This window comes from Phyllostomus hastatus, unplaced genomic scaffold (genome assembly GCF_019186645.2).
Source record: "Phyllostomus hastatus isolate PE091 unplaced genomic scaffold, TTU_PhHast_1.1 phas_contig_147, whole genome shotgun sequence".
In the NCBI taxonomy this organism is placed as follows: Eukaryota; Metazoa; Chordata; class Mammalia; order Chiroptera; family Phyllostomidae; genus Phyllostomus; species Phyllostomus hastatus.
This window is the reverse complement of record NW_025333603.1, coordinates 6,739,811-6,752,327: the sequence shown is the minus strand read 5'-3', so window position 1 is coordinate 6,752,327 and position 12,517 is coordinate 6,739,811. Positions and strand designations below refer to the sequence as shown.

The following is a 12,517-nucleotide window of genomic DNA, read 5'->3' as shown; positions in this document are numbered from 1 at the left end:
TAAACCACAGTTCTCTAATCTATGAAATGGAAATACTCTTCCAGAGGAAAGCAATCAGTTCAAGCATGTGAGCACCCAGATGCACAGAATCTTCAACCAAGTGGAACCAGTGGTTCCATTCCCACATTTTGTAATGAGGACATATACTCAGATTGTCTAGGTCATTTGTCCAAGGTCACAGAGTGAGAAAGTAACAGGCAGAGTTATGACAGAGAAATGACTGGTTGCTTCTCAAACATGCCCCAACTGGGACCAAACTTGTAACCCAGGTATGTACACTAACTGGGAATTGAACCGCTGATATTTTGATTTGCAGGACAACACCCAACCAACTGAGCCACACTGGTGAGGACTATTCAAATTTTTAAGGAACTATCAAACTGTTTTCCAAAGAAGTGCACCATTTTACACCCCCACCAGTAATGTATAAAGGTTCTAAGTTATTGTCTATCCTCTAATTTTTTCATTTACTACAAACTTTTACTGTCTTCCTTTATTGTTATATTGTTCCTGTTTTTCTGCCTACAGAAAAAGCACTTAAACAGCTTTTCAATCTAGTTCAAATAGTTGACCTATTACAAGACATACTAAGTCCAAGTTCCTATGTAAAATTAAAAATTTTTTTAAGTTTAAAAAGAGACTACTTTGAAAGGGGCATATTTATTGATGAAGACTAGAAAAAAAGTCTGAAAAGGAGACATTTCAACTTTGTTTAAAAAGAGTATACATAAATGCCAAAATAAACTGAGCTACTGGAGTTAGTTTAGCAGTTCATATAGATATGGACGGACCTTACTGATTTGTTCTGACTTTGCAATGATTAGGTTTTTATTTAAGGTGTTTTGGGCTCATGTTTTAGAATCAAAGTAAGTATTCATGAATATTGCTAGAAGTAAAAGAAATAAGCTATAAAATGCAGAGATGTCAGTAAACAAAAATCTTGAAATGCATTGCTAAGAAGGAAGTAAAGGGACAGAAAGAAAATGTCACTCAACCAATGCTAAAAAGCAGGTCCCCCAAAAAGGAATTTGTGCATCACTTAGGATTGTACTCCACAATCCTTGTTCCCACTCCTCTGCCACAGTTCTGGCCCACATGTTGCCACCAGAGCTGAAAAGAACAAAATCACTCCTGATAAGGTAGATGACAAGACTCGCGGTTCTATGCATATGAATGAATAGGGAGGACTGTGTGCAGGAGCCTCTAAAGGCCAATACGAGTCATAGCAGCCTTTCTGTTTTCACAGAGTAAGATCATTTCAATTTCAAGTGACTTCAAGTATACAGAGCAGATTACAGAGGAATCAATAACAGCTCAAAGCTTATAGTTTTTGTGATCTTGTCCTCATGTGCTTAAGTTTTCTCTACTTAATAGTAGATATTCAGGGAATCATCTTTGGTAATGATCCAAAAAGACAGGTTCCAAGATACCCTACAAACTGGTTCTAAATCACAGGCTCTTAATCTAGGGTCTATGGACACCTCCTGTAAGATTCAGCGGACAAATTCAGGAGGGGGTGGTCATGTAAGAATGTGATTGGGAAGAAATTACATATTTATTTCACTAATCTCTAATTTCTCATTTTTATTCAATTATGAATATGGCAACAAACCACAACAGTATTAGTAGCATCTATGGCTATAACCAAAAGAAATCACAATATAGTTGTAGATATCTTAAAATATCATACTCATTGCTATCTAAAAATTATAATAATTATTAGACCTACCACTAGACCTTATAACTTAATATTAATGAAGATTATATTTTATTTACTATTTTGAGTACTTTATTTCAATACCTTTTGTAAACAATGTATTTTATTTTATGCACTTAGGAAAACTATTCTACGAACTATGCAATAATTAACAGTATTGTTTCAATGTTAAATTGTCTGAGTTTGACAATTTTAGTCAGATTATGCAAGAGAATACATTTGTTTTTAGCAGATACATGCTTTAAAATGTACAGGTAAAGTACAATAATATCTATGATTAAATCTCAAATGTTTTGAGGAAAAAATACACATACACCCACATACACATATATAAAAAGATAAAGAAAAAATACAATATGGCAAAACATCAATCAGTGAATCCAGGTGAGGGATATACCAGTGGTCACTGGACTGCTATGGCTGTTTGAGTTTAAAAATTTGGAGGGATAAAATATTATTCTGAAGAGGAATGCACAGGTTTAACAGATTTCCAAAGGGATCCAGCACAAAAGGTTTTAAAAAAAAAACACCCTGCTCTAAAATTCTGACCTTTCAGCCTTATATAACACCTTCCGTTCATGGACCCTATCCAACAGACAGGTAGGATCGCTAACTTTTCCACAGCACTCCAGAGTACCTCATGTGCTTCCCATTGCTTAGAATGTCTCCAAACCATATCCATTTTTAAATGCAATTCAAATTTTCCATATCCACGAAAACTTCCCTGGTTATATTCCAATCAAGGCAAATGTTCTCCTCGCTCTGAAATCCCAGAGTGCACTGTTTCTAACATTATGTATGGTTATTACTACTGATTATCTTGTAGGATGTCTTCACAATATTGGAATCCTCCAAATATCAAGTACCATAGCAAGATCTCCATGAATGTTTATCAAAGGGATAGACCGATGGATGACTATATATATGTATGATTAAAATATGATCTGTGTCAATCTGCCTAGTCCTTCACCACTGCTCAGTAAAAATACTCAAAAACAAGAGAGCTAATTTTCAGATAGACTCAAGGCCATCTTGAGACTCACATGACAGAGAATGGCACAATTAAAACTCTACTGACATTTCCAGAAAGAGGAACAATGGCACTGACTGGTATGGCTCAGTGGGTTATATGTCGTCCTACAAACCCGAAGGTCGCGGGTTGATTCCCGGTCAGGGCACCTGCCTGGGTTTTGGGCCAGACCCCTGATTGGGGTTGTACACGAGGCAACCTATTGGTGTTTCTCTCTCACACATCAATGTTTCTCTGCCTCTCTTTCTCTCTCCCTTCCCCTCTCTCTAAAAAAATAAATAATTAAATAAAAGAGGAACAATGTCCACACCAGTTTTCATTTTGGTCTCAGAAAACATTAAAAAAGAATTTGACTTCCAGTACCTGTTCTTGGTAATGAAACTCATTGTCCTCAATTTTCTGAATCTCTTCAAAAATTCTGTGAAAGAAGAAAATTATAATCAGAAGACATATTTAAATTTCTCATTCAAATCATCAGCAAGAGAAGAGAAGCATAAAAATAAACAGACTGTCCATTCACATGTAGAGAATAAGAATATGGAGCCAGTAAAGGAAAATAAGCAGCAAATGCCTGACAAATCATCAAAGCAGGACTGGAACACTGTTTACTGGCAGCCTAAACATGAGAACATACTAGGACTGACTTCTGGCCTAATTCTAGTAAGTATGCATTACCTTTTGTCTGGGCCTAGTGTCTGCAGCATTTTTAAATACTGGAAAACAGTATGAGCCACCTAAGGACAAAACATCTGGTTATATTTTTGCATAAAGTGATACCTATATATTAAAAAATCCTCCATTTTAATTATTTACCTCATAGAAATGTTCATAACCCTCATCAGTCAATGTAATAGAAATACTGAATACTGAGTAAGTAGAATTTTGCTCAAATCCTGTCTCACCATTTCCACCAAATAATGCAAGAGCCCAGCATCTACAATTAGAAAAAAATTTATCCAATCAATATATGGAACCGATACTCAACAAATACATCAAATTAACAAAATAGGATTTCTAAGTAGGATTTCAAAATAGGATTTATCAAAGTAGGATTTCTATGTAAAATTTGGGAAATTCAGCTTTTGATGCAAACATGCTTTCCAATAGTAAGTTGAAGAGCACAAACTTTAAAAGCACAAAGGTATCCCAAGGAATTACAGTACATTCAGGAATCACCAGAAGAAATAGCCATATTTATTTGTTTACTAGAAACACTAATATATTACAAATAGTAAAATATTAAGTTTTATGAAGCCATAGTAATTTCATTGAACAGCAAAATATTAAAAACCTAAAATAAAGAGAGAGAAAGCCAGAATAGAGTTGGAAATTTTAATAAAATTCAGCAAGGTAGAAAGGTTACGCACATCTCAAAGCATTTCACATTTACTGTGTAAGGCATGTAAGTACCTAACAACATTAGTCTTTTATAATAGCCTTGCCTTCTCAACTTTCTTTGAATGTTCTAGTACATACTAATGTTTTAAAGTACTTATTTTAATTTTTCATCTACCTTTCCATTCTTGAATTAATGTATAGAAAAAATCAAACAAAGAATTACTTTAATGTATTGATCCTGATGCTAACGCTCTATTTCTATCACTTGGCTAGACAAGTTAAACAAGTGCCTAAATGCACGAGGAATCATTCTGCTAACATGGCTGCATATACTGTTCACAGTTCCACATACTTAGGTATTATGATTTATATGCCCAAGGAAATTCTCTTTAGTCTACCTTTTGGACTGTGAAAGCTTGCAGATCCTCAGCGTTTAAATAACAAATATTCAAATCTAAATTCTTGGTTAGAGCTAACCTTTTATGTAACTCTGGAATCTATTAGCTTATGATTTTTTAAATTCTGCGTACAAGTACTTCCAACATGGGCTAAAAGGGGGCTTCCGAGAAAATACACATATATAATACAGCCATTAAAATAATCTAGATTATTACAGTAACTGTAATTAAGCATTAGATTTGACTCTAAGCTCCTGGCAGATAAAGCAAAAAGAGAAAAGAATGGGTTACATAACACTTATTATCTACTGTTTTTCAGAGATTGCTACAATTCATTAATTGAATACTTGCTTTTTTCTAAGGTAAGAAAGAATGCTGCCTTTGCCTTCATGTCCAACCAGCCAAGAGATATAATGAAGTGGCTTCACCCTTTTAAAAAAATACTAAGGTCAGAAATTTTAAAAAGTAAGGTATTAAAACACAAGAAAACCATATTTCTGTGACTACAATATTTGAGAATATGATTATAAACTTATTCTCACACGAATTCCACTAACCATGAAATTATAATTAATTTGATAGTAGGAAGATAAAGACAGAAAACATGGTAAAATTTAACTTCATCTGAAATCACTGAATGAGTAAAATCACTCCAAAATTTAAGACTTCTACTTTTCCTCTCAGCCACCAAACTTAACTTCTCTTTGTGGTAAAATCACTCATTTTTGTTTCACCCAAAATGGAAATAATACAGATTCTTTATAATTTTAGAAGCTAATGCAATATAAATCATTCTGTATCTGTAAAAGCTTTCGGTATTCCATCAGACTGCAGTAAACTGAAATGTGTTGCTCTAAGGGTTAGAAAATCTAAGTTACAGTTTTAGCTTTTCCTTTGAGTAAATGCTCTTAAGCAAAAATCTTAGCCTCTCTATATTTTTTCCCTCTTCACTTACCTAACTACTTACTCATGGGACTTTCATGAAAATGCAGTAACAGGTATAAAAATGCTTTATTATATAATAAATATACTTTAATAGTCTGAGTAGTTGTATATATGTTATCATATTGTCTTTTCCCACTGGCTTCTACTATAATTTCAGAAATATATTCCTACCAAAACAAAATATAGAAAAATATATTGGGTTAGGAAATCTAAACATTCTTAAATTTTAAAATTACTGCACAGAACTATTATCAGTGAACTTTTAGAAGTCAAGATATAATATTATGACTTCAACTATATCAAGCAATCCCCAAAACCCACACAACATTGTTTAAAGTCTGAATCTGAATTACATCTACAGTAAGACTGCTGCAGGGGAGCCCATCAGTTAAAGAATGAACACAGTGATTACACGATACTTGCATCTGAACAAAGCTAACTGCACTGTATTTGATAACTCTGGGAGATAAAACAGTTGCTTCTTTGTAGAAAAGGGGCTCCCACAAAAAGCTAATTTACTGGGAATTCACATATTTGGGAATGCAAAAAACTCATGATGAACATCACATTTAAAAAAATTAACAGTACACACACACACACAAATAACTGAAAGGAAACATACAGAAATGTTAATGGTCTTTGGAAAACAGAATCATGAATGACTTTTTCTACTCCAGTAGTTTTCAAGATTTCTACAATGAATTACCTTGATAATCAGTCAGAAGGTAAACAGGTTTTGTTATTAAGAAAATAGAAAATGCAAAAAATAGGAAATAAAGTGTTTTATATTCATTATTTTAATGTCTGAACTATATAACATTATTGATTTTAGACATATCTTTGAGGACAGAGACCAAGAAAAGAAGCAGAGCTTTACTTTTTACTTAATACCCTTTTGTCCTATTTTAATATTTTATAAGCATGTATTATTTTTACAGTAAAAATTCAAAAAATTAAAAAATTCAAAACAGATGAATAAACTTTTAAATATGCATGTGATAATTTTAACACTTTAAGGGACACTCTAACATAACAATCAATGCATATTATCCTTGCACCAAAAGCCAGTAGACAACACATGTTCTCTGCTTTCTTACTGCAAGTATCCTGTTCTTGCTAACTTTATGGGACTTGAATGTTTGAATACTCTAATATATACACTTTTAAAAAGCAATTTTTAACTGAGATTAGGCAACATGCATTACTTTCTTTCCTTCTGCTTGTATGTGTATCATCATGGTTTTATTTTGTTGGTAATAGTTTTTTAAAATAGGTTAAATGTTTATCTGTTTATTGGCATTTGTTTTTAATTAGAAAAGCATTTGTAGGCATTGGCTGATCCTTACCTTCAAAGAATGTCTGGATCCATGCTATATTGCTCAAATAAGATAACTGTATAAATAAGCTAAAATGTTCTCCTAATTTGTAAAATCTGTCCTAACTCATTACCAATTCCTAGAAGTCCTTGAGACTTACGCTGTAGTCACATTCCAAGCTCAAACTTATTTACTTTTGACAAGATCAAACTAAATGTCACAACTGGCAAATAAACAAACAAATAATTTAGAGAAATACTTCATTTCAAAGACTCAGAAAAAAGCAAACCAGTTATAAGAAAACTCTAGCTTTTATACCCAAGAAGACATTAAAGTATATAGCAAGGCTTGAAAAATTTTGTAATGAGGTCCCAGTTTACCACATCACCTGAGTTTATACAATAAATCCAGAACCCCAAATTCAAACCATTCAATATGCTTTAAAAATATAACTGTCGCTCAGCAAATAATGGAGTAAATTTGCCCTTGAACTCTTACCTGTAATGTTGTTGTTGAGGGGGAAGTGCCCATGTGATGGTCAGAGCATGAATTTTTCTAATTGGAACAACTAAAAAATATTTTTCAGAAGAACAGATATGAGAGTTTCACCATAACTTTTACTATGTTACATGAATTTTTTTTAATTCAATAAACTTCATCCTCCATTAAGCAGGGGAAGGTTAAATACAATGCAATTATTATTTCAAGTTGCCAATTTTCCAATTTGAATAATGTAATTTTTGTGACTTGTTTCAATTTGGTTTCACATGTAGAGAAAGCATGGATAAAAGAACTATCAAAATATTAAATGTTCCTAAGGATGGATCCCTTCTCGCAAGAATACAGGACTAGGAGTCAGGAGCCCCCTGGTTGAAATCCAGCCCTACCTCTCTCTTGCTATACATATTTATATAATCTTGAGAAAAATCACTTGCATTTAAATCTTTTGGATCTGTTTTCTGATGGTAAGTGAGTAGATTAGGCTAAAGTAGCTCTAAGATTGTTCCCAGTGCTATTATTCTAGGATTCTGTGAAGAGAAAATCTAAAGCCAGAAAGAATACAACCAAAAGTCAGCCAGCTTAGCTATGGAGCCAACCAACAGCAGAGGGTGTGACAAAACAGTCACTTATGAGAGGGAAGGAAGAGGAAAGAGGCAAGAGACAGACAATAGGGCAAAAAAGAGGAAGAGGAAGGAATACTTAGGAAACTAGGAAAAGAGAAAAAAAAAAAACCTGCCATGACAAAAGGAGCAAAGGAAGAGAAATGATGAATTTAAAATGTTTCTACAATATTTGTTATGGGCAAATTCCTAAGTAAATTATAGTATAATTATGTGATAGCTCACTGGGCAGTTATTACAAATGTATTAAAAAAGGAAGAGAGAGAAGGGTATATACTTTACAATCTCAACTGCATTAAGAAAATATAACCACAGAAACTCAAAAGGAAATTTGGCCAAACGACTTCTCTGGATGGTAAGATTTAGGGGTGATTTTTACCTCCTATTGCTTCACGAATTTTTCTTCACTTAACAAAAATTGTTTTTATAATAAAGATACAAGAAAATATATCCAAAATGTTTTCTCCTCTTCTATATTTTATGTTTAATGTTTTCCCCTCCTGTTTTTTCTTTTTAAAGGGAAAAAAAAAAGAGCAGAATATAGATTAAATGAAATAGGAGAGAAACAAACAAACAAAAACACAAAGAACAAAAGGGAACGAGGGGAAAACAGGAAGAAAGCATGAAATAGACTCAAGTAGCAGTAGGCCAATCAATCTGCTGCTAGTCAGTGGCTAAATGGACCTCCACCATCCACCTACTCCCTTTCCAACCCAGCAGTACTCTCTGTTGTGTTCTCATTTCTGAAGAAAATTGGCAGCCTCAATTAAGTTTTAGAGAATGTGCTAAAATTATTTCAAACAGTTTTAAACCTTTGGTTCACGAACCTCTATAAAGTTTGTTAAATGCTGGTGTGTCAAATGGATCCGTTAAATGGCCAAAGTTTGGTTTGGGTAACCCACTGAAAATAAAACAAATACATTAAAATTTAATTGGCAAAAGCCTTTATAAGCAGTATCTTTAGGGATGCCTAACTGATAGGTATGTATAATTTATTCTACATACTCCTGGCTGAAAAGCATTCTACACATAAGTGAATAGATGGCAATAAAGCCACAAAATCCTGAACTATACACCCTGTTCTTAACTTCAGTCCCAATGACTCAAATATCATAAAAACTCACAAGAGATATAAAACAAATTAAAGGGACTTCCCCTCCCAATATTTACTGCCTCTCTCAGCAAATTCATTTTTAGTTCTCCTCCTATACAAAGTCATTTGAGAAAGAAAATTTATACTAGAGATAATTTTTAAATTCAACAAACAGATATGGATTATTAGGTATAAAGCATTATATTAAGCACCTTGGTATTTACAAGACTTTTTCTAGAGGCTTCCGATCTTGTTAAAGATACTGTAACTAATATTTCTTCTAAAACATGGTCAATATGAATTAATATTAAATATCTAGAAGAAGTTTTAATCTTTCTGATTAGGAACAAAAGTTGTTAGTGAGTAATATTAAAGAAAAATATTTAAAATTCTTATCAGGAATTTATAGGACCTAATGAATCCCTCTATTAAATTATACCTCTGATTTTATCAATAAAGTTCCACAGTAAAATATGTTTCAATCTGCCATTGACATTTCCATAGCTCATCAATTTTCTAATCAAAGCAAACAAAAATAAATAAAACCCTGCAACTTTGGCATGGCTTTCATTATCTTTCTATATACAAAAACTACTGCTAATTATCAATGTAAAATAACAAACATAAAGCCAAAATAACAATAATAATCAGTTTTTATTACAAGTTAGTCTAACATTTTAAAGCTAATTTTTCTTTCATAAATCTATAACAAATTATATCTTGAAATGAAGAAATACAAAAAGTCTAGCTTATTCACCTGATGTAAGAAAAGAATCTGATGCCATTTATTTTACAAAACTGCAAACTGCTGACCTGACTGGTGTGGCTCAGTGGATTGGGCACTGGCCTGAGAACTGAAAGGTCGCAGGTTCGATCCCCAGTCAGGACACATGCCTGGGTTGCACAGGCTAAGTCCCCAGTTGGGGACATGTAAGAGGCAACTGATCAATGTTTTTCTCACACATTGATGTTTCTCTCCTTCTCTTACTCCCTCCCTTCCCTCTCTAAAAAGTAAGTAAATAAATAAATAAATAAAATCTTTTTAAAAAATGCTAACTGCTAGGAGTGGGAAGAAAGACTTAATTGCATCACAATTAAAGTTTTTGTATTCTTTGTAACAAAATGTAACAATAAAGTGTCAAATATTTGTATTATTTGATGAATTTGAGGTACACAAAAAACAGCTTTCTGAACTGAAACCCTATACAATTTCTGATAAAAGGATATGACTTTTCAGACAATATGGAAAGTCAATCATCATCTAAAAGATTATTTCTTTTATGAGGAAAAGCATTTCTAGTTTCAAACAACTGACTTAAACGAACTTTCAGAAGACAATCTTTTCTGAGGCAGGGGATACAAAAAAAAAAAAATATATATATATACACCCCTTCTGCCTCCCAATACAATACTTGCTTTCATATCACAATTTCAAACAGTTTCCACAGTAACAGAAAAGCTTCGAGTACATGTAAAAAGACATACATTCTTCAGAATTACTGCTTACTGTAAATTTACAAGCTTATAAATTTTGAACTACATAAAATATGGAAACTCAGGTTCTCATCTTAGTTTTCCCACTCAAAAGCTGTGCAATCTTGCTAACTACTTTAGGTCCTAATGGCCTGTTTAAAAAACAAACCAAAAGGAAAAAAAAACCTCTGGAGCTCATACAAGAAGATACAGTTTATTTAATTCTAAAGGTGTATGATTTATGAATGTAAATGTCTTACTTGTTTGGTATTTGAGAGAAGATTTCAGTAACCCACTTTTCCAAAGTATCCAGTGTTTCTTGGGAGGGAGGGTGGGGAGGAGACAAAAAAACGCAATTAGATTTCTCACAGATCTTTAGCTATAAAACAAAGGGATTTTTTAATTTGGGTATATAGGGTCAAATCCTGTATACATAATTTCTGTCTTCTAATTCTTTGCTTATTATCTCATAGGAAATTCATTTGAAATTTCGAACAAAACTGGAGATCAAAATGAAAAAGGAAACCTTTTAGCTTTATCCAGTGACTCATTTTAGCTCCACCAGACACATGAAATTTCACTAATTCTCAAAAGAGATGCCTGAGGATATGAAACACAAGGTGAAAAGTACACTAACAAAATTCTGAATTTGTTCTATACTATTTATAGATATTCAACTCTTAAATAGTATAATAAATGCTAAAGCTCCAAAATCAATTGATTCTATACTCTTTAAGGTTCTCATCAAATATCTGCAGCTTATTTTAGAAATTTGCAACAATCATTAATATGCTTTTGTATTTGTCATCACAAAAAAAAGAGAATGCAAAAGAAACAATACCTACTTGAAGAAAAATGCATGTTCATGACAGATTTGGAATTAATCATTAACTAAAAAGTATAAATTAATATGGCACACTGAATATGAAACTATTTTAACAAATGTAAAAGAAATCTACATGCCCATCTGCAGTTTGAACAAACGAATCTACCATATCATATCCATAACTTTAAGTCAACTTTAAGTGGACTAATTTTGATTATAAATGCAAAAAAGATTTTTTTATATTTAAGTGCCAAGTCAGCGCTCATCTTCATTTCGATAAGAACAAAATTTTTAAAAATGAGAATATTAGGGTGAGAAGATTTGTTTTTTTAAAAATAATATGCAAACTTATAAGGCATATCAAAAGGAATAGTTTAGCAACTGATTGACTTTGAAAAATTGCCTAAGCTGATTGAAATGTAAAGAAAACTACCATGATTTCTTTAATGAGAAAAAGTTAACACAAGTTCCTGAAGATAAAAGAAGGAAAAGAGTAGAGGTACTGATCAATATTTTACAATATCACCATGATGGAATTCAATTCATCATACCATTTTACTGGACCCTACGTAAGGATGAAAAGAGAGACACCCTGTACTGTAAGAGTTTATAATCAAGATGGATTAAACTCAAAATGAGAAATAACAGAGGCAGTAGCTGAATGTGGCTCAAAAAAACAATTTATGACCTATTAGTACATTAGTACACTCACAGACTAGCTTAAAGATAAGACCTATGTCTACATGAGAAAAAACATTTGCTGATAATCAAATGATTTTGTGCTTCCCTGAGCTTATCCACTTGCTGTGTAACCTCTACAAATTCTCATCCCCTTTAGCTCATAATTAGGATCAAGCACTAAAGTAATTAACAGTGCACTTACTGCATCATTGACCAAGGCAAACAAATCTGAAGGAAACACTACTTCAGAGTAATTCTAAGGGCCATAGTAGGTAATATTACCTTTGGACTGAACCACTAAAGTCATGTAATGAGCAGAGTAGTAACGCATCCAGAATTCTCTCAGTCTAGTATATGTATCAATATTATTCTTTTTTGGCTCATGTTTGAGAGTCTCAGCATTTCCTATAAAAAGATGAAAAATATAGAAATAAAGTTTGCTTTGTTCAAAGTCTCTATACCAATAAGACATGTTCTGCTACTATATATAATTAATGAAATAACCCAAGTGACTCAGGATTATTGAATTAGTATATAATAATATTATTACTATAGGACAAAAATTCCCAAGAAATAATT

General features: G+C 32.6%; 1 protein-coding gene across 2 annotated transcripts in view; it reads right to left on the bottom strand.

Moving 5' to 3' along the window:
• NRDC (nardilysin convertase) overlaps window positions 1-12,517 on the bottom strand; it is a 68,187-nt gene that overhangs the window by 20,788 nt on the left and 34,882 nt on the right. For both annotated transcript variants that reach the window (XM_045858212.1, XM_045858202.1), the window contains 8 exons: window positions 12,221-12,343; window positions 10,692-10,749; window positions 8,693-8,766; window positions 7,243-7,312; window positions 4,835-4,912; window positions 3,561-3,681; window positions 3,423-3,481; window positions 3,111-3,165 (listed from right to left, as the gene is read on the bottom strand). In XM_045858212.1, the coding sequence (XP_045714168.1) occupies window positions 3,111-3,165; window positions 3,423-3,481; window positions 3,561-3,681; window positions 4,835-4,912; window positions 7,243-7,312; window positions 8,693-8,766; window positions 10,692-10,749; window positions 12,221-12,343 (638 nt within the window). The remainder of the gene's footprint in view (window positions 1-3,110; window positions 3,166-3,422; window positions 3,482-3,560; window positions 3,682-4,834; window positions 4,913-7,242; window positions 7,313-8,692; window positions 8,767-10,691; window positions 10,750-12,220; window positions 12,344-12,517) is intronic.